The sequence below is a fragment of the Scyliorhinus canicula genome, chromosome 18, assembly GCF_902713615.1.
Source record: "Scyliorhinus canicula chromosome 18, sScyCan1.1, whole genome shotgun sequence".
Classification (NCBI taxonomy): Eukaryota; Metazoa; Chordata; class Chondrichthyes; order Carcharhiniformes; family Scyliorhinidae; genus Scyliorhinus; species Scyliorhinus canicula.
In genome coordinates this window covers 9,910,295-9,933,005 of record NC_052163.1, presented here as the reverse complement: position 1 = coordinate 9,933,005, position 22,711 = coordinate 9,910,295, and the positions used below count along the sequence as shown (strand labels likewise).

General features: G+C 45.1%; 2 protein-coding genes across 7 annotated transcripts in view; both read right to left on the bottom strand.

Annotated features, from left to right (window-relative positions):
- nol11 (nucleolar protein 11) overlaps nucleotides 1–4,233 on the bottom strand; it is a 33,218-nt gene extending 28,985 nt beyond the window's left edge. For both annotated transcript variants that reach the window (XM_038777021.1, XM_038777022.1), the window contains exons 1-3: nucleotides 4,043–4,233; nucleotides 3,418–3,531; nucleotides 2,227–2,283 (exon numbers count right to left, since the gene is read on the bottom strand). In XM_038777021.1, the coding sequence (XP_038632949.1) occupies nucleotides 2,227–2,283; nucleotides 3,418–3,531; nucleotides 4,043–4,168 (297 nt within the window). In that variant the 5' untranslated portion in view covers nucleotides 4,169–4,233. The remainder of the gene's footprint in view (nucleotides 1–2,226; nucleotides 2,284–3,417; nucleotides 3,532–4,042) is intronic.
- A 2,527-nt stretch (nucleotides 4,234–6,760) lies between these two features.
- Nucleotides 6,761–22,711, bottom strand: part of pitpnc1a (phosphatidylinositol transfer protein cytoplasmic 1a) — a 384,643-nt gene continuing 368,692 nt past the window's right edge. For 4 of the 5 annotated variants that reach the window (XM_038776790.1, XM_038776787.1, XM_038776789.1 and 1 more), the window contains 2 exons: nucleotides 21,030–21,093; nucleotides 6,761–11,265 (listed from right to left, as the gene is read on the bottom strand). In XM_038776790.1, coding sequence (XP_038632718.1) covers nucleotides 10,943–11,265; nucleotides 21,030–21,093 — 387 coding nt within the window. In that variant the 3' untranslated portion in view covers nucleotides 6,761–10,942. Of the gene's footprint in view, nucleotides 11,266–19,136; nucleotides 19,268–21,029; nucleotides 21,094–22,711 lie in introns of all 5 variants that reach the window. The other variant, XM_038776792.1, reaches the window with a different exon arrangement.

The following is a 22,711-nucleotide window of genomic DNA, read 5'->3' as shown; positions in this document are numbered from 1 at the left end:
TAGATAATACCTTAATCTTCAGCTCTTAAGGAGATACAAACCTGACAGATGCAACCAGTCATTATAATTTAAACCGTTTAGCCCCTGAATGTGCATTGTAGCCACCTGGGGTGGCCACTGCCCAACACAAAATGGAAGGTTGCAAGGAATGCAGGGAAAATGGACATGTTGTAAAGCAAGCAGCTTGCAAAGCGATTGTATATTGGGATGGCTGCAGAAACCAGTTTGACTGCTGCAGAAACCAGACAGCACTGTGAAAAGAAACCAGTTAACATACTAATGAGGCGATACCGGGCGATCCCCAGATACAATGGAAACAAGTTAAACACAGATCGATACATTCAATGGAAGGCCAGACCCTTCGGCGCCAGAGAAGCCCAAAACAATAAGTCCCAAGAATCGCCCCAGCGACCAAGGAACTGCCCCATGATTGGGGGGGTTCAAACATATTGATTGGGAAGAGACCCAATCGATTCCAAGCAGGTAAAGGAGTCCGCCCAAAGGGGCGCGGATCCCCTGGGACCTATAAAAGGCAGGTCCCACACATGGTTCAGTCTCCTGCTCCAGCCTTCGGACGGCAGCCACCAACAAGTAAGTGCCTCCCAACGACCGCTACCAGAGATAGGCACTCCTGACCCCCTTTTTAATTGATACCAACCTGAGGTCTGCAGACCAGAGCAGAGCAAGAGGCCTTGTTCCCTGACCCAGCAGTTCCTTCGAGATAAGTATTAGTTGTTTAGCGGTAGGAATAAGTTTAATCCTTTTAGCGTGTGCATGGGTAGTTATTATAATTGTATTATACTAAACTCAGTTGTTTGGACTTACTAACTGGTGTACGGTTTTATTGCTTTGAACTTCACCTTGAAGCTTGTGGCGGTGTCTTAACGACACCTGGCGACTCCAGAGCTTAGAACAGAAACAGAGCCAAATTGAGTGTTCAGCACACTCACACAGAAGTAGCAACAGCATCAGTTCCTATCCTTCCTGGACTGTGGTGTCCAGATGGAGTTTAATTAGAAGTCTATACTGCTGCATCCCTTAGTTTTCCAGCCCTCTTGAGACAAAGGGCAAACCTCCACCTGCCCTTTCAATTAACTTTTGTGTCTGTCCACTAGTTTTTAGTGATTTTTGTACTTGGGCGACTAAATTTCTTTGCTCATCTGCAGTGTATCAAATTTATGCAGTTTCAAAAATACTCTGATCTATCCTTCTTAGATAGAAAGTGGATGATTCTGGACTTCACCCATTGAACTCCACCTGCCAGTTTTGCCCACTTACTTAATCCATTGATGTCCCATTGCAACTTTCTGGGGAACAAAGGAATTTGTAATAATCTTTATTGTCACAAGTAGGCTGACAGCAACACTGCAATGAAGTTACAGTGAAAAGCCCCAAGGAATCTGGAAACAACAGAATTAGAAGCATGGCTCAGGTGATGGATCAACACCAACACAATAGGTTGGGCTGAATGACCAGTGTCCACACAGCTTCTTTATAGTTTGATATGGGTTTACCTACAGAAAGGACTCGCTCTACACAAGGTTTGTAATAACACTCATTGATCCCTTGTGGTGTCCATACAGAATGTCAAGACAAGGTAAACTTTCAAGATGTGGTTGTTCCTTATTGACACTTGTGGTCACAGTACAAAACTTCATGCAGACTTCAACTATTACAGCATCTATTGAGTTAGCAACCGAGTAATGACCGGTCAACATTCTTAATATATTAATTTGGAGACCCTCATCACAAAGCCACCACAGGTGTGACATATTGCAAGTAAATCTAATCTTCAGTGTCATTGACACTGATCATATTACTGTATAATAGAGAGGGGACTTCTTACCTTGAATATTGCCCTTTATTCAAATTGCAAACATTTCACTCTGGCCACAAATTTAATTTCCAAAATAATACGGTAAAATTCAAGTGCTATTTAATACATCTTGACCAGCAGCCCAGGTAAACTGTTCCAAATATAGTATAGAAAAGGAAATCCTACACCTCTTGTATGGAATTGCACAATTGACCTCATCATTAGAATTATTTAACTCACCTGGAAATTGGACTATAATCTTCATGTTGTGAATAACCCACTGGGTGATATTGAATCGTTTTCAGAAACACCCGTTTGCAATGATAATTGTTACTTTATGAATCAGGACTATGTTGATTTGCTTTGTATTCTACTTTAGGTAAAGTGAACCCATGTAATTCTCAACTTACTGTTGCTTTAAATGTTTTTTCCAGATTGACATCTTCATCCTTCCAAATCCGTAATATCTATAAAACAATGAGATTTAAAAAAAACTAATGTTAATTACTGTTTGCCATTTGTGGTCCAATCTGAATGCAATGACTTTTCGTTAGGTGAATGTTTGTGCGCATAAGGGCAAAGTGATTGTCAGGGCCATTTATTCTTGGCAACTGTTACTCGCATTGAGCACTCTTAAACTTGGCGCAGAATTAGCTGGATGCAGATTTAGTGCCTCAACTGTTCTGCTCCAAGTCGTCGACGGCAGTAATTCATCATGCCAGAGAGCCCTGCCCCACACAAACCATTATTCACTATCTCACTGAAGTAACCAATTTGTGCCAAATTCTGGTGAGCTTGCACGATTGATCCTTGGTCACCAGGAAACTGTGCAAACACATATCACAAAATGTCCTTGCAGCTTACACAGAGCTTTCATCAATCTGTCCGGATTGGATTTGTTCCTGGCTCACCGAGTCCCATCTCACTTGGAGAGTAGAATTTAAACCAAAGAACAAGATCACATTGTCCCAAATTTAAAAAAACAATGGAAATTGAGAAAAATAGTAACTTGTCATGCTTGATATTGTGTGAACAATAAAAGCCATAAAAGGAGGAATACTGAGCGTTTAAAAAATGCAAATTTACCAATTTCCACTTCAAATACTAGAGTTTCATCTCCAACCAGAAATAACCTCCATTTTTCATCCGATTACACTTGTATGAAGTACCTTGGGATATTTTTCTACATTAACAATGCTATGTAAATGCTAGTTATTGTTATTGCACCTTGGTTCATACAGGTAGTGTAGGAAATCCAGGTGGGAGTACTACACATGCATCCAAGTACACACACAGTTGCTCTTATGAAGACAACAGTGACTGCATTTCAAAAGTATTTAATTGGCTGTAAAACACCTCGTTTTGTGGTCACAAAAGGTGCTATTTAGAAGTTCACGTTCTTTGACTGTACAGAAAGCATGAATGGAGTGTTTTCAATCTGAATGTAACTGAACAAGCACTTAATTGAGTCCAGGTTGTCCCAGGGACTGAGGGAGCTTTGTATGGAAACGTACTGAAGTTACACATGACTCTCAAATTGTACTTTACCAAATGCACAGAAAGCAGAACTATGCAAGTCGCAAATGTCTTTATATCTTTACCTTATGATCATGAACGACGACATATTCTCTAGTACGGTTGTTGTAGACAGCCGGGCATGAGATTTTTTGTGTTTGCTTGACCGTCCAACTTCCAAGGGGCTTTTGGTCCGACACCTTCACAACACCAAGGAGAAAACACACAAGAATGCAAACTTAATTGATGTAAGCACTTTCCTGGATTGTCACCCTGTCTGATCTCTGACGTTCATGCAGAAAGAATCCATGGTGCCATTTCAAGGAGGTACGCAGGGAGTCATTCCCAAAATCCTTGCCAATATTAATCTCTTAATTAGAAAAGTCATACAAACGTGAACTCTGTTTCTCTCCCCGCAGATACTGCTAAGTTTATAGACTGTTTTTATTTCAGATTTCCAGCGTCTTCAGTATTTTGCTTTATTAGAAAAAGCTGATCATCATCACATCATATACACCGAACGGGCGGTGCCCGCACTCTGCGGGAAGCGCTGAGCGTCTCCGCCATTCAGCCCGTCCCCCAGAGCGGGGAGGCCGGCCTGTTCGGTCCCGACACCCGCTCGAGTCGGTGACCCTCCCGCGGTAACGATGCCAACGCAGCGAGGCCGAGTGTCCAGACCAAACACACGCTAAAGGGCCTTGGTGCCATCACCTTGTAGACGGTAACCGTCCTGTCTTCCTGAGTGACAATCACACGGTCGAGCCCGGCGGACTCCACACCGCGAACGCCACCGACCGGTAGCCCGCACAGCGTGAACTCCTCGCACAGCCGCGCCATCTTGGCTCGCTGCCTCCTCCTGGCGCCTGCGCGCTGCCAGGCTTCCGGGCAAGAGGGCCTCCCGCCGAGTGGAGGATCTCACAATGCAGCGGCCCCCTGCTACAGTGCCCTCTTACGGTGTGGAGGATCTCACAATGCAGCGGCCCCCCTGCTACAGTGCCCTCTTACGGTGTGGAGGATCTCACAATGCAGCGGCCCCCTGCTACAGTGCCCTCTAATGGTGTGGAGGATCACACATGCACCCCTGCTACAGTGCCCTCTAGTGGTGTGGAGGATCACACAATGCGGCGCGCCCCCTGCTACAGTGCCCTCTAGTGGTGTGGAGGATCACACAATGCGGCGGCTCCTCTGCTAGTGCCCTCTAATTGTGTGGAAGATCACAATGCGGTTGCCGACTGCCACAGCGCCCTCGCACGGAGTGGAAGCTGACACAATGCGGTGGCCTCCTGCTGCAGTGCCTTCTACCGGTAGGGAAGATAAAGTGTCCTCTGATAGTAAGGAAGATTACATAATACAGTGGCCTCTGATGGTGTGGAAGATCACACAATGCGGCAGCTCCCAAGAAGCTGACCATATCTGCGTGGGTTTCCTCCGGGTGTTCCGGTTTCCTCCCACAAGTCCCAAAGGACTGTTGTTAGGTGAATTAAAGTCACTATTGTATATCAATGCAAGTTCTTACAGTTACGAAAGGGAAAATGCTGGAAAATCTCAGCAAGTCTGGCAGCATCTGTAGGGAGAGAAAAGAGCGAACGTTTCGAGTCTGATGACTCTGTCAAGAGATGCTGCCAGACTTGCTGAGATTTTCCAGTATTTTCCCTTGCGTTTCAGATTCCAGCATCCGCAGTAATTTGCTTTTATCCAAGTTCTTGCTATGGATTATGATTTCAGTCTTGATGAATTCGCTGCTTCCAGCTGCTTCTGCATTGAGCAGCTCCCATGGGAAAGATGATGAGAATGATAGGTTTTTGCTCTGTACCTATTTTCAAACATGAATTAGGCTGACACTGGGTATTAGATCAAATAATAGTTAAGATTATTAAAATAACTATGTACAGGCAAAAAAAAATCTCAATTCAGAGAGAAAAAAATCTTTTATTTATTTGAAGCCGCTCATTAGCAACATAGGGGTTTTTCTACACTCTGGTTTATTATGACATGCTATGAAACAAACTATTACAGTGAATCCTTCAACCCAGCTAATTAGATAAACCACTTGTAGTGGGCAAATTTGCCCTTAAATTAACAAATTACCAGAATATTTACATTGTACTTGTTACCTCCAGTACTGATCGCTGCAAAACTCTATTCAATGTTTATCTTTTCCATTTGTAAACCCAAGTACAGCAGATAACATGCACTGAATATATTGACAATAAGGTGAATTTTAATGTCCCATTTTAAATGTCTATTTTCTGCAACCTTATAAGGGCTCACAGGTTAGATAGTGAGAGAACAGTCAAATGGCATTATCAGATCTCTAACAATGCTCTTTAACTCCAACTCAATTTTTTTCTTTCCCTGAGGATACTGATTCTCCACAGACATGAGATCTCCAACAACATACCTAAGTAGTCTTTATTCATTTGTGAACCTAAATGTTATATGTTGGCATGCTATTCAACTATTCTCCTGAATCACAGCCAAGCTTGATCTTGAACTCACTGGATGTCCACACATATGCATTCTAGCAGGATCAAAAGAATAGGAGGTCATAAAGACTTTCCCTTTCATTTGTCAAGGGTACTGAGGCCAAATCCAACATTCCAACTGTTATCCAGTTGAGATTGGTTAAATCAGCACAGCCTGCAGATGGTGTCTGACAATCTAATAGTCTGTAAGGATCAGAACCAGGCCAATTTATCAGCAGCACTTTTACTTTTTTCCATTTTCTCAAATGTTATGTTGAACTAAAATATCAAATTCTTGGATGTACTTTCCTCAGAAAGTTCCAAGAGTGGGTGAATAGCAATGCTCTACGGCAAACAACTTGCTCACTCTAAAAGGAATCAACTGCACCAATAGGTTTACTTAACCACAAAATTATACATAACTTACTTACATTTCAGTATTCAAAGAAAATATTCATGGTCTTTAACATTTATATTTCTGGCTGCTTACAAACATGGAAACTGTGGGAATTGGTTTTTGGAAACATAGCCAGTAAAAATGGCAAATATCAGTATATAGTTTGGAAAATTAAGACAACCTGAACATGCTATTATGAAAACTGTTTCAGCAACATACTGTTGTGAAAAATATTCCTCTTAGTAACTACCACTATATTTAAATTTCAAAAATGCTTTAAAATACAAGTTATAGACATTTCCCATTGAAAAATAGGAAAATGCCCAAAAGATCATGTTGCTGCAGTCTCTAAATCCGTTTAGTAATCTGAATTGGTTTCCTTATGGAGTTGATCCCAAACTGTTAACAAATATCTGTTAAAAAGGTGGTTTTCATAAAATGCTCACCCCATCTGTTTTGCAAGCAGCTCCAGTCTTTGTAAAGTACTTTCCTCCTCATCTTCTTTAGATTTGGAACACCTATCCTCTGCATGGGGGGGGGGGGGGGGGGGGGGGGGGGGGGGGGGGGCAAAATGAGTTGCTTCCAGAACTTTGGCTCCATTAATTGACCATTAGGAGTTTTGAGAAAGAAGCTTTGAATGGGCTTTGAAACTCAACCTTTTAAAGTTCCCACGTCTCCTGATTCAGCCTCAGTAGATCTCCGTGGTGGCAAAAAAGGCAGACAACATTCTGCTATGGGGACACTTGAGTACAAACTTGTATTCCGTCAACTTTAATTCTGCTGCCAGAAAGGTTGAAAATGAAGAGGGCAGCATGGTGGCGCAGTGGGTTAGCCCTGCAGCCTCACGGCGCCGAGGTCCCATGTTCGATCCTGGCTCTGGGTCACTGTCCGTGTGGAGTTTGCACATTCTCCTGTTTGCGTGGGTTTCGCCCCCACAGCCAAAAGATGTGCAGGCTAGGTGGATTAGCCACGCTAAATTGCCCCATAATTGGAAAAAATTAATTAGGTACACTAAATTTATGAAAAAAAAGAAAATGAAGAAAGAATTTGCTTTTAAAAAGTCTCTTATCATATTCTCAAGATGACAAAAAGTGTTTCACAACTGGAGAATTACTTTTGAAATAGAGTCATTGTTGTTATGCAACAAGGCTTAGCAAAATAATTCTTGACTCCACCAATGCAGAGTGGTTAATTCCAGGCAAGTTCAAGTTTTGATCTTGTGTCATTGTTTTAGCAGCTACAAAACTGCTACCATTGGCATCACTCCCTTCTGGGCAAAAGGGGTGAAAATTAGCCTGACCTAGATTCATCGATCCTGCCGGAAAATGTATTGATATAAACACCAGTTGAGAATGATATTGGGTCCACCGTCAGGATAGAATGGCTTGATGATGTCCTTGGTCAGGGCTGAGGTGAATAATGGCAACTTGAGTAAGGTACCTGTGGAAACATACTCCAGCAAGGAGTTTCACCTTCTGAAAAGCTGTGCGAGGTGAAAAGAATCAATACAAAAAAAATAAAAGAGAAGAAATCTTGTTATCAGTGAGTTTTTGAAAAGTGGCACTGATTCATGAGCAAGTGCACAAAGTAATAGTGAAATGCAGTGCCACTATTCCAAAATAATGGCACTAAAAATGAACATGGCTTTAAACAAATATCAAGAACAACCTGAAGTACTGGAATTTTCTGCTTACTTCAGTTTTACAATTTGAGACAGTATAAATAACATGAATTTGGTCCATATGCTAATATGATACTGACAGTAAAAATAAATAAATCCAGAAAACTTTAAAATATTCGAATGTATAAGGAACTAATTGCAGAATAAAATATTTTACATTTCCAAAGATGGAATTCAATTAGAGCAATCAGATCTGAATCTCACTCTACCAATTTCGACACAATTGTAACAACATACACTTTTCATTCAAGATAGGCACATCATGCAGAGGCAGTGATTGAGAAATTCTGTATGAATTTCTTTACCCTTACATGAGAAGTTCAGTTTTTCCAAAGACTCCTCCCTGTCATCACTGTTTATGCTGTGCACTTGTTGAGCTTTCAATGCTTATCAGCATTGTGTTAAACAGAGTGCTATCTCAATATACAATTATCAAAAATAGGAGGGAGGAATTAAATCCTGAGACTAGGAAAATTGTTTTCTAAATATTAACTTTATACATGTATTACTTTAAACAATTAAAAACTGGTGACAATGGTAGAAGAAGATTCCTGCCGTTTACACATTGCTAAAGAATGTGTTTGGATGAGGATACTAAAAGGGCAGTGTGTGAGAATTTTTTTTAATGAAACATTTCTTTTTGATATTCAATAGACAATTCTTATATATAAGTTTTTGACATACTATTTTGTTGCATCATTCGGATGGCATAACCTTTTATCAGCTGTCTACCGTTCCTCTTTATTCTCTGAAATGATGAGCCTGTCTGATATTCAGGTTCATGACCATAAGTGACCAGCAGTGCAGTGTTTTAATTAGAAAAATTAAAAGATTTTTCTTAAGTCTGTTTGTGGGATGGGGGTTAAGGTTTAAGGTTACATGTTGTTAATGGCGGAATTTCCACCAAAAATGAAAGTTGAAAGCCTTCTGGCATTTTAACATATCAGATGTATCAAATATAATAATCAAATATGCCAAATACCAGCACAATATAAGTTGATTTTAATTATTGTTTATCTTTTATGTGGGCATCTCAGGTTGACAGATTTAATAGAATAAATTTACAATGTGCACAGCTCAGGCTGTATTTACTAAAATATGGTTTTCGTTTTTAAAAAAAATTATCTTTATTATAAGCCGTGAACATGCTTTGTAAATCTGTAACTGGCTACTCAGTATAATCCTTTAAAGGTTTTTTTGACTGATTGCTAGCACCTTAACTCAGCAAAACAAATTAGCAGATAGATTTAAAACATAGCACTGTACTGTCCTGCATTTATTACACGATAAACATCCTCTCTTTCAGACATAGGCAGTAGCCAAGAAAAGCAAAGCTGCTTTGACTGCAGGAGGAAGCTTTAGTTGTCTCTAACAAAGTAATTAAAATATACTGGAAAATACTTCAGCAATGGAACTGAGCTTCGACAGAAGTAAATTTGTTCTTTTTAAAAACTCATCTTGTGAATGCGGCCTTTATCATTCATTTCAAGAGTGCAGGTGGCAAATATCTTACATAAAGCAATTTAGTATTTACCTTTATCTGGTTCTGGGTGTGTGACTCTCTGTCACTCTCCCCTGCCAAAACCTGTAGCTGTGGAGGTACTGAGAACTAACCGTCTTAGCATACTCACACACCATGACATTCATATCCACAGGCTTTGACATTGTTTAAAATAGAAAGCTTTAAGCTTTACACAGTATTCTAGCTGTAGTTATCAATACTTTACTAGGGAGCTAATTTTCACGTGCAAGACAGAGTGTAAAGAAAGATATTAGCTTGTTACTGCCAAGCCTGGCTACCAAGAAGGCATAGACTTCCCAGGGGGCATCTAACGAACGGAAGAAAGAAGCTTGACTGATTTTTCCCATCCTAATTCAATGGCACTGGGGCCAACTGAAAAGATTCTACTGGCTCATCCCAGACTCTACATTGAATCTGACACCATCTTGGCTCAAGAAACATCAAGTGGTAAATTTACTCGCCAAGTTATTGGTGGGGCAGATTTGTTACTTTGCCATCTGGAACCAGAAAAAAAAGTTGGTACTCGGATGACACAGATTTTAGATCATTGGACAAAGAACCATGGTGAGATGAAGAGAATTTGTTTTATGCAGTGAGTTATGATCTGAACTCCAATGCTCGCCAGGGCGGTGGAAGCAGATTCAATCATAACTTGCAGGAGGAAATTGGATAAATACTCTGAGGGAAAGATTTTGCAGGGTTATGGGGAAGGAGCAGGGTAGAGGGAATAATTGGATAGTTCTTTTGAATGTTGGCAAAGACACAATGGGATAAATAGCTTCACTCGGTGTGTATCATTCAATGATTCTATTCTCTAACTGATTACTGGTAAATTGTGCTGATGATGGCAAAGTTGATCTCCATGTGGACCCAATTCTCAATCAAAGCCAACACTTGTAATTACTATGGAGCTTTACAAGCCTGGTTAGCTGGTACTCCCCGCAGGGTAAATGGCTCCTGCCTCAAGTCACCAAAGCATGTCTCCCTGTGCCTCTCTTGACCTAACATTGTTGCTTCTGAGCTCCACATGAGAGCTTTTGAAATGTGTTTAAACTTTATTGCACAGAAACACATAGATGTAAGTTCTAAACATGCAGGGGTACATTTTCCGGACATGTGCTAGCAACCTCATTCATCATAGATATGGGAAAACCACATGGTCTTGTGCTCGTGGGAATCAATGCCAAATAAATGCTGGGAAAACCAACCATGAAATTCCAATATGTGTTTGTGGCAAGTAAATTGGTTTGTCATCAGCATATGGAGAATTTAAGCTGTAAAGTGTTCGCAGTCTATCCTTTCCCTTTAGGGCAAAGCTTCTTTTTCAATTTAAGAGATACAAATTGCAGATGTGGCACAAGTTACTTTCTTTGTGAACGATTCTTGGGTGGGGGGGAAGGAAATAGGGAAATTGGGTGGCAAGGAAATAGGTCATTAGCATGCAATTTTCAACTGAGAACTAAACACGAATAGAACTAAAGAAGAAGATGGATAAAAAAGAATATCATCTAACACTGAAATCTGAAAACAAAGCTCATGGTCGTAATTAGTTGTGCTTGGGTTCGGATGGCTCGCCAGAGGCATTGATATCAGGTATCATGGCGGCGGCGCTGCTGCGTTTCTCCCGAGGATCTGGAAGTGTGAGAGTTTCTGGAGCTGACTTCTTCCGAGGGCGATCCTTTGGAATGGCCAGGAATTCTGGAGCTTCTGAGGCAAGAGGTGTGGTTGGGGCACTAGAAGGTCCACTGCGGATTAGCGAAGGCATGACGATATTGCTGATAGTAATTGCAGGAGGAATAATTCCAATTTTTTTGTTCGTGGCTTCCTGAGTCGCTCGTTCAAATTCTCGAACCTCGTTCATTGTCATGTCTTTCAGTTGAAAATAAAAGGGGAGAGAATATCAATATAAATTTTAATGCCTCTTATAGAACACTAATAAAATCCAGTTCACTGCTTGTTCATTGTTTCTACCTTAAGTAAAATATGATAGAACATGAGAGTAACTTTTCTTCTTTTTTTCTAAATCTATGATTTTGGAGGTTTTTAAAGCTATAAAAGGTTGAGTGGTGTCGTGACTTGGAACAACATGCTGTCATTACACTGCAGACTGCATATTTTCACCCATAACCTCCCATGGATTTTATGAGGGCTAAGTCAGCTGGGAGCCCACCCATGAAAGGGCCTGCTGCCTTGCAGTCATTTTATGCTCGGCAGAGCATTAAATGGCTTAGATCCAGACTTCTTTCCCAATTTGGGAAGGAGGTCCCACCTTAGAGCACTGCTGGCCGATTGTGTGGGCCATCAGCAGCTCTGTAGTCCCAGCAGAGCCAGGTTCAAATAGTGGCCACTGCTGGGGACCACAGCCAGTCCCTAAAGAGGTTATGGAGGTCAGCGTCAAGGGAGGTTTGAGGTATTGGCGTGACATGGAGAGAGGGGGCTGTGTTTGGGAGGTGGGGCGATGATTTCAAGGGGTATATAACATGGGGGCTGGGAATGCTCCAAGGAGCCCCAAAGGAGAATCTCATTCATACAACACCAGTCCATCCAGTGAAAGCTGCTGGGCTACAGGTTTGGCGTGGCCCTTCCCCTACCATGGATAAAATAGCGGCAGGTATGGATAAAATAGCGGCAGGTATGGATAAGGCCCTCAAATGGCTGTTGATTGACTCCAGGGTGGACGGACTGCTGATGCCTCCACCGTCCCCTGTAAAATGGGAGACAGGTTGGGGATAGACGGGAAGGTTGCAGGCAGGCCATGCGTTGCATTTTATGAGCCCTCCCCATCTTCAAACCTGTCAGCAGGGGAGTATCTAATTAATTTTTTCCAATTAAGGGGCAATTTAGCATTGCCAAACCACCTACTCTGCACATCTTTGGGTTGTGGGGGCGAAACCCACGCAGACACGGGGAGAATGTGCAAACTCCACACGGACAGTGACCCAGAGCTGGGATCGAACCTGGGACATCGGCACCGTGAGGCAACAGTGCTAACAACTGCGCCACCACGCAAAATTAATTATAAACAGACCACAAATAAATCTCTGACTCTTCAGAAGATCTACCATAAATCCAAAATATGTGTAAGGGGCAACACAGCAACACATCACAGTTACTTACCATTGATCTTTTGATGAAAGTATATATACATATATATATGGACATATACATTTTCTTCCATCACAACAAGTTGTATTTTCAATGTTAATGTACTTTAAAGCTGCCATTATTTATTTTTAAATCACCCTTTGTACTCGAACTGAACAGAAAATAATTTTCATGTTTCAGACATATTTCATGTTTAATATTCTTTCATTCATCAATTCAAATTGTTCCCAATACTACCAGCACCAATGAAAAGTTATAAACTCTAATAACTCACACTTCTGCCTAATATAACTCAAATGTCCACTTCAAAGACACCCAAGTTTGGAAAGATGAGATGCATTACTAGTATCGGGTGCTTTTTTAGTTCAGCAGATACAATATAAACATTTTATATACCTACCATTACACTTTACAACAATTCTAGTCACAACATACTATTTGGTATTATTTTTGGAAGGGGCCACACAAATCTAGGCTCACATTACGGTAGATTATGAAATGGTAGTGTATTTTAAGATCAGGTGTCAATCACAGACACGAGGGTCGGGATTCTCCGACCCCCCACCGGGTCGGTAAATCGTCGGGGTGGGGGGGGGGGCGTGAATCCCGCCCCGCCGGCTGCCGAATTCTCCGGCGCCGGGGATTTGGCGGGGGCGGGAATCGCGGCGGTCGGTGGCCGCTTGCAGTGCCCCTCCCGGCGATTCTGCGGCCCGCGATAGGCCGAGTGGTTGCCCGTTTTTGGCGGAACCCGCCGGCGTATGTTACGACAAGTACTTACCAGTGGGACCTGGCTCCGTGGGTTGCCTCCGGGGTCCTCGGGAGGGCGCAGGGGGATCTGGCCCCAGGGGGTGCCTCCATGGTGGCCTGGCCCGTGATCGGAGCCCACCGATCCGCGGGCGGGCCTGTGCCGTGGGGCACGGTGCAAACTACTTCAGTGCCGGCCTAGCCCCTGAAGGTGCGGAGGTTTCTGATGCCGGAGTGGTTCATGCCACTCCTTCGCGCCGGAGTTGCCCGCCCCGCCGGTTTCCAAAGAGTCCCGCCCATGGATTTTAACACTGAGTAGGTTTGGGCGGGCAGGGTAAGTGTCTGACACACCTGTCACCATACATTTCACATCCAATGGGCGAAATCATCCCAAAGATCAGCGAAGATCAGGAAAGCGCCATTTTAACACGCCAATGGCAATGGTGACTTTTTCCTGTGTATCACACGGCACATATTGAAAAGAAAGAACAGGCATGGGTTCCACATTGGCTCGCTGGTGGGGATGTCTGATTTGCCTGTCCCACCATCACCTGTGCTTCAATGATCCAGACGCCATATTTAACGGCTGCCCCTACACACAGCCAGCACACCAAGTCAGAGGAAGCCGCTGGGAAGTCATGGCTGCCAAACTCAGGGAGCACTCTGCACCCAAGTTTACCGATGACTCCCTCGAATGCGTTCCGGAGGCAGTGGAAGCTGCTGCGATGTTCTATGCTAATGCTTTGAGCAAAGACCTGCAAGGTCACCAATCCAGCACAGGAGGTGATGGTCAGTGCTAATGCCCTGCAGAAGAGCACAGTCATCCTCTGTTCTGCCAGGGTAAGTCATTCTCCTCTTCAATCACAATTCACACACCCATCACACATCCACAGGGATCTCATTCAATGCCTGCTCAAGGGACACCACCACTAACTCTCCCACACATATCTTCCATCTTCTCTGCGGGTTGTGTTCTCCTGACCTCCCTTGTCCCACTCATCATCCACACATCCTGATCATTATCCCTGGCATCTGTCAAATGGTTTTCTTTATCCATAGAATACAAAGATTCCCTATAGTGCAGAAGGAGGCCCATTGTGTCTGCACCGACCCTCTGAAAGAGCACCCTACCTAGGCCCACTCCCATCCTATCTCTGTAACACCATCTAAGTTGCACATCTTTGGACATGAAGGGGCAATTTTAGCATGGTCAATCCACCTAACCTGCACATCTTTGGACCAGTGTACCCAGAGGGAATCCACGCAGACATGGGGAGAACGTGCAAACTCCATACGGACAGTGACCCAGAGTCGGGATCGAACCTGGGATCTCGGTGCCGTGAGACAGCAGTGCTAACTACTGCACCACTGTACTGCCCTGAGGCAGTAGTATTAACCACAATTTCACCACTCCATCCTGCTTACTCTCTCCATCTGCCTTCGTGCAGGACAAGCTAGCACACAAGAGGGAGATATCCTGGATAGATTGAGGGATACCAGAACTGAAGATCTTCATAGACCTTGAGGAAGGAGCCATTCAGCTGGCTGTTGAGGACATGGACCATTCCTGTACTGATTGTGAGGCCGGCAGCGCTCAACCAAGTGAGGATCCAGCACTGCAACATCATCAGACAATCACGGAGGAAGTGATGTCTTCTGTTTCTCAGGTCCCTGACATGCACTAATGACCTCTCATTTCTCTCGCAGGCCCATCTGGGAAGTAGCTGAACCAGGTCCTTGACTCTAGCCCTGAGAGTAGCACAGACCCAGAAATAGAAGAACCATCACAGTCATCACACATACTCTCCATCAGTGCAAAGACACACAGCCCGGTATAGAGCAGCCACAAGCTGGTGAGTACGTTACACTGTCTGATCCACAGCAGGAGGAGACAAGGTTGTCCAAGGGTGCCGGCTCTCGGAGGATTGCTGGAGACCAGGCATTTGCTGAGTCCAAGTCAGATGACGAGCCTCTGGACTCAGTCATGCCTCAGTTGCTGGAAATACAGAAGCAAGGTAGGGAAAATCAGGAAGGGATGTCTCTCCTCAGATTGCAAGGCTCGATGGAGGAGTCCATCCATCTTCAATCTGAGGTGATAGCATCTGACAGGCCAATGCACCGAGGTCAACACTGATAGGGTGGCAGCCGCTGTCTGCTGTCCTGCACTACTGAAGGAGCTGCACTCAATAGCAGAAGCACTTGCCTGCATCCACCACTGTCAATGCCAGAGGAGAGGGCGAATGCTTCTCAAGCTCACTCCAGCTGACCTCCTTCTCACAAAGGCAGTCAGGGGCCTCCGGTCACGGAGGAGCAGATGGTGAACACCCTGGGGCCATTCGAACAAGTGTCTCCTGGAGGGTCCCATGCATCTGAATCCCCTCATCCTTTGATTGCTTCAGCTCCAGCTCCACGGGCCAAGGAGGGTGGCACTGCCACACAGCGGCACCCTAAAAGCATCTTCCTGAAATGTAGGGACTGTATCCATCTGCTGCGTCTCCATGACAGGAGCCTTATCACAGAGGGTATGTGCACTGCATCAGTCAGACATGAATCAAAAGCTCACGGATGCCATGTGAAGATTATGGGGTGACTTCACTGTATGTCTTCATCACCCTCCACAAATCCAGCGGCTATGAGCACGTTCCAAACTCGGCCACTTCATCGAGACATTGTTATGGCCTGATGGCCGACATTCTCACCCTCGAGGACCTTGTCAGCTTCACCCCCATTAACATCCTCCTCATCAGATGAGATGTGCCGCCATCTCCTTCTTGGGCAGTTCCTGCCCTCATTGCAGCGTTAGGTTGTGTACGGCATAGGAGGCAACAATGATGCGTGACACTCTTGGTGGATTGTATTGCAGGGCTCTACCAGACTGGTCCAGGCACCGGAACTTCATTGTCAGCATCCCTATGGTTTGCTCGACCAACGTGTGAGTTGCAGCATGAACCTCATTGTATCTTGTCTCTGCTGCACTCTGTGGCCTCTGCACAGGCGTCGCCAGCTACATTCTCAGTGGGTAGCCCTCGTCCCGGAGGAGCCAGCTTTACAGCCTCTGTGGACCCTTGAAAGATGTCAGGGATCTGAGAGTGGCTGAGAATATAGGAGCCGTGGATACCCCCTGGAATTGAGCACAGACCTGGGGGATGTGTTTGGTGTGGTCGCAGATCAGCAGAATATTCAGCCCTTGTGGTCCACAGTTAACAACTTGTTGCCATGGAGATCTGAGTGCCACATGAGTGCAGTCAATGGCACCCTGCACCTGTGGAAAACCAGAGGTCTGCACAAATCCCACTCTCTTGCTTCCTGGCTTGCCTGATCCCGGTTGAAATACACAATGTTGTATGTCCTCGTGAAGATTACGTCTGTGACCTCCCGAATGCAATTGTGTGCAGAGGCTTGTGAAATCACGCCGAGGTCACATGTGGAACCTTGGAAGGAGCTACTGGCATAAAAATTGAGCGCCGCAGCTACTTTCAGCGACTTTGACAGTGGAGGGCCTCCGAGTCTAAGTGACGTCAAATCCTACAAAAGGTGCCAGATGCAACCAACCGATTCCCTGGACATGCGCAGTCTTCAGCAAAACCGTTCTCAGACATCTGCAGGTATGACAAGTGCTGTCTGCAGGCTCTGGGTCTAACGAGGCATCTACGAGTCACGGCTCTGTAGGGTTCATCCTCTGTATGCGGAGCAGGTGCTGTCACCCCTTCTCTTGACAGTTTTGCTCCGCCTTTGGTGAGCCAAATGCAGCTCGGACATCCTTTTCTCTCCTACCTGTAAACGGAAGGCAGATCGCGAGTACACCAGGCTGCATGTTCCTGACATTCTCCTCATTTTTGTATCAAAGAGAGAGACAAGTCCTAAGGACCACTTTGTCCATTTAGTGACTGCAGCTGCTTCTCAAAGCCCACTGACTCATGTCCTGGCCCAGTCCTTAGTTTGCATACTGGTTGGGCAAGACCCCACCCCCACCGCACAACACATTATCTGAGTAGCAACAGCTTTGGCCACTCAACTGCATCATGGGACGGGATTCTCCGACCCAGCACCGGGTCGGAGAATCAGCGGGGGGCCGCGCGAATCGTGCCACGCCGCCCCGACGCGATTCTCCGCAGAGCGGAGAATCAGCGCCATTGGGGCCGGCGTGGTCGACGCGGCGGCAGTCGGGGGCCGCTCTACACGGCTCCCCCACGATTCTCCGGCCTGGATGGGACGAGCGGCCATAAAAAAAAACCCGAGACCCGCCGGTGCCATTGTAACATGCTCTGAGCCGGCGGGACCTCGGCGTTGAAGGGTCCGGGGGCGGTCTGTGGGGGGAGGGGGGGTAGGGGTGCCCGACCCGGAGGGGGGGCTTCCGATGTGGCCTGGCACCAATTGGCGATCTGGCCTCTCTATCTCCCGGCCTCCTTTCTTCCGTGCCGGCGCCTGTAATCCTGCGCCATGTTGGTCGGGGCTGGCGTGGACAAGGGAGACACCACGCACGCGCGGAAATCCGCCGGTGGGACTGCGCATGCGCGGGTTTGCGCCAGACCCACTGCGCATGCGCGCATCCTCCGGCGCCCATTCCACGGCCGGATCAGCAGCTGGAGCATCGTGAATCACTTCAGCGCCCTGCTGGCCCCCTGTAGGAGCCAGAATTGCTGATCCTGGGGCCATGCGGCGGCGTTTCCGACGGCGTCAACACTTAGCCTTAGCATCAGAGAATCCTGCTCATGAGCTCTCACCTCAGGTAGAGGCATTGTCCTACCTGTTACTCCAAGGCCTTGTGCTCAGCTTGGCCCATGGGCGTGGGACACTTGTTAATTGGTGCTTCAGCATAGAGTGAAGGGTTAGGAGTGTGATTCTCAAGCAGTATGCCATGGCCACCTTTCTAAGAAGATACTGTAGCTTGTCCGGTCCGTGAATGGTACTGCCACACCACAGCAGTAATTGAATTTGGAAGTCTGCACGTCAAGGGCTAAATGCTGAGCAGCAATTAAATTTGACGTGGGGGATGATTCTGGTGTGTGATCACAATAACGAGATGTTAATTTCTTAATATTAATTTCCTGATGTTTGACAGCACGAGACACTGCCCGCCATTGACGGGGGAGTGGACAATCGCATCCTGGATTTACGCCATCAGAAAACGTGACCAGGGCCTTCTTGTGAGAGTCTCTGATCTCACTACTGAACACACCTTTACAGTGATGACAACGGGAAGTAAAATTGGGCAGCGTGTAACAAGTGACCCATCCAATCTAATCAGGTTAGGTTAAAATTACCCATTCTTTTCTGCTACTGGTTCAAATACCATCTTGATTATTAGTAATTCTGATGTTTGTCCAATTCCTGTCTATTATTATTTATGTTTCAAAAAAGATCCAGTTGCAGCTCCAGTGGTACTGTGTGATGTGGCATTGAGCCGTAGATGGAAGAGCTCGCTCCAAGTTTGATCCAGGTCTGTGCTTCTTGCTACTTATATATGTGGAAGTCATGTGAAAACAGAATTGTGCTTGGCTATGGTGCCCTCCGTATGGACGAATGGTCTACTGCAAATCAGCTTTTCGGCTCAAAGATGAAGTACTTCTATGTTGGGTGAGGTACAGAAAGGTTGGCAATATTCTGGAAGCTTTAACTCAGTAAGAGTCACTGTATTCAGGTCAGGACATCGAGGCAGCAAATGAACAGCGTTGCTCAGTGTGGGATCTAACGGCAATAGCAAACTTCAAAAAAAAATTAACTGATCCAAAAAAAGCCCCACTGCGCATGAGACTTCTTCACGAATGCCAAATTTTATACAGCCATTGTGTTTTACAGATTGTATTTAAAGGGAACACATTTTGATAGCCTTAATTCCCAAAGAATGGGAGGTTTGTTTTAAAATGTACTTCAGGAAAATTGTAACATACGCTTGCGTTGTCATCTCTCTGTATTTCATCCATGGAAGGAGAATTTGTGGAAGGCTGATCAAACCAAACTTTTATGTTCGTTTGTTCATGCATATTTTTCTCATATTTCCGCACGTCATCCATAGTCATATCTGTAAAAAGTTCAAGATGTTTCTTGGCATTTTCTACTGAGGACATTAAACTCAAGGCATGTAGTGGTTTCTGGGAGGAAAACATAAAAAAAGAGACATTCTAGGTGCAGATGTGGAAGGTTCCAGAAGTAGCGGGAACTAGCTTTATGTACATTGGTCAGCTGGAGAGAAAGGTATTGGCGGGAGGGGGGTGGTGGTGAGAAAGGTTAGCAGTCGAAGGAGTGTTCTAGGGAGAGAAAAAGGGGAAAGAAAGAGTGGAGCAGTGCAGCTGTGAGCAGTCGGAAATGTGAAACTATAAGGCAAAAAGATCTTCGAGAAAGTTGCTTTCAGAAGATCATCAGAATACCTGCTACAAGACCTCAAGGCAGACATTTCAGAATTTTCAGTGTTTCAAAACAAGAGAAGCTCTTATTTACATTAATATTGTCCATCCCTTCTTAAGAAACTCAATACACATAATAAAATTGTGAAAGTATAACAATTACCTACCTTATGGAATTGCCTTCTCACAGTTTTTATAAAGAGATGATCCCTTTATATAAATGCAAATCCTCATTGAATTGATCACCAAAATGGTCAACAGAAACAGGTGGTCTTTATATGTGTGGTTTTTAAAACTGCAGTTTTACTGCAAACGCCCACCTGAGATACTCTGTGGACATGTAGATTTCATAGTATGAAATATTTTTGCAATGAAGTAGTATGTATAAATTGCTAATTAGTAAGCACTAAAAAATAGAGCTAGGAAATTCTGTCATTCAGAATACTTCACTCCGGTGGACTCACAAGACCAAGTCAGATGCGTAAGGAATATTGCTTGTACAAGATTTTACTGAAAATATAGAGAATTCTTGTTTCACAATATAACAAAGTTTTCCACAAGGCTGTACTTCAGGGCAGGGCAGTGTTGTTGGAAGGAGATACAGAGTAAAGTCTGATACTTCCCAACAAAGTGAGGGCACAGAGAAAGCAGTGGATAAGCCAGACAATGGTGCTGTTGACTGGATATAAAGTGGCTTAGGAAGAGATTTGGAAGTGGTCAAGCACTCTTCCATTCAGGAAGGGAAGCAAAGGAGATTTGAAAAATGACTTCAATGTTCCTCGGGGAGGGACGGGAATAAAAATCAGCAATGGTGCCCATTCTATTACTACCTAATAAATCCTGTTGGAAATACACCTGTGTAGATGTCGGGTACAGACAGATTTGGGAAAGACTTTCATATCCTGACAATCAAATGTACTTCTATTATTTAGTCTCCAGGCACCTTTGCACCCAGCATTAGCTCAAAGAAGGAGAATGTAAGAGTGGAAAATCAGAGGGTTAAATTAAAATGGGATCTGATTTTGAGCCTTTCCTTTTAAAAGGGTGCTAAAATAGTTCACACATTCTGAATTCTTTACCTTGGCCACATCATTAGATTATCTTCAAACGTGGGTCAGACAATTAATTCCACAAATTAATTCAATGATGAGGCAGGGGCTGACTGTCCGACTCATGGTCCCAATGTTTCTACCTGAGTAATGATGTCAGGGAGGGACCTAAAGGCTCAAATTGAAAACTGCTGTTAAAAAGGTTAATATTTGCTGATAATCTTACCATTTTCCAGTAGATTTTAAATAAATCTTTTCTCAAAGTCAGAAAAATCTTCAAGTCTTTGTGAATATGCCTATTGATCATGTCTTCATGCCATATTTATGGTGGTAGACATGAAAAAGCTCGAATGCTTGGCACACATTGCTGAAAATGAATAGTTTCACTTACCATACCATTCATCTACCCAGGCAAAAGCTTGTCGGTGGCCAATCATCAGTACATCCCGGATAACCTGATAACATGGAAATGCCATTAAACAGTTGATAAGGATCCCCATGGAACCCATTTACTTGAAACCAGTTTCATTATATCTGTTCAAGTGAAATTCCAATTAATACTTGCACATAATTAAACACAAGTGAAATAAAATTAATAAGCAGTGGTAAACCTCTCCACCAGAATTTCTCCCTATTCTTTGCCAATATCATGGCTGATTTTGGGGAGGTTTATGGAGGACAATCTAATACAGGTTGTCTGTAGGAACCACGTAAATTGGTATTGGAAATTGACCATCGTAAAAAGGACAAAGCAAATTTTATGTTCTCAAGGCATTATCAGGTACTAAGAATCTAAAAATGAGTAATAGTTCATTAGCATTTCATGTAACAGTGCCAATGTAGGGTGCTTCCCCCGGAATTCCCGACCGTTGTTACGCCTCGTGAGATCTAACCAGTTTAAGAACCCACTTCGCCGTGCTGACACCATTTTGATCAGCCACCCAACAGCTATTGGCCTCGCAGAGGAGACCCCAGCCGGGTGCATGCAGTACTGGTTCCCACAAACGGAGACCAGGCGGTATGGTACCTGGGGAGTCTTCCAGGTGATCAAAGGCCCCCGGGTGTTCAGTCTCTGGGCAGAGTGGCACCCTAGCACTGCTGGTGTCACCCAGGCTGGCAGTGCTATCTGGGTACACTGGCAGTGCCACCTGGCCACCAGTCTGGCACTGCCCATACAGCGTCCAGGTACGTGATCGAGTAGTGCTTTGGCCTCCTGAAGATGCGGTTTAGATGCTTGGACTGCTCTGGAGGGGCTCTCCAGTATGATGCTGAGAGGGTTGCCCGCATTGTGACGGCCTGCTGCATCCTCCACGACACTGTGCAGCAAAGGGGCGTTGTGGAGGAGGAGGATGAATGGCAGGCATCGTCCGGCAGGAGGATGCGGGGGAGGGCGAGGATGGGTAGGAGATGGGGCCCAGGCAGGCACGGAAAGCCTCACCGCATGTGCGCCTGGGCCAACGTGCACGGGATGCTTTGATCGCCTCCAGATTCACCGACTGGGGGGAGACACTGGCCAGGCGCACGGATGCCACATCCCACCCCGCACCTTCTCCCTCCCCCTACCCCGGCCGACCACCTGGTCACCCTTCCGGCTGCAGACCCTCCGTGATACATTACAGGGTACAGGCCTTGGGTTGGCAGTAACTCTCCTCCACTGCATCCAGGAGGGTCTCCAGCTCGGCGTCGGTACTGCACATCTTCCTGCCATCTTGTTGGCTGGGATGGTGTGTGTGGGGAGTGGTGTGTATATGCGGCTGCAGCTCATCAGCCCCTTCTGAGTGTCAATCACAAAACCACGAACCCCGCACCGTTTCTCATTGGAATCGATTGTGCTCCATGTGGTGCCGGTGCCAGCCCCTCAAGAGTAGCTGAATTGATCCAGGTGCACCACCAGTTTTGCTGTCGTGGAACAAATTCTGCGCCGGTGTCAACACTTGGGGCGCGATTCTCCGCTCCACACGCCGGGTGGGAGAATCGCGGGAGGGCCGGGCGACTCATTTCACAGCCCCCCTGGCGCCCCCCGCGATTCTCCCACCCACCGCTCGGAAGAATCGGCGCTCGCTATTTTTCACG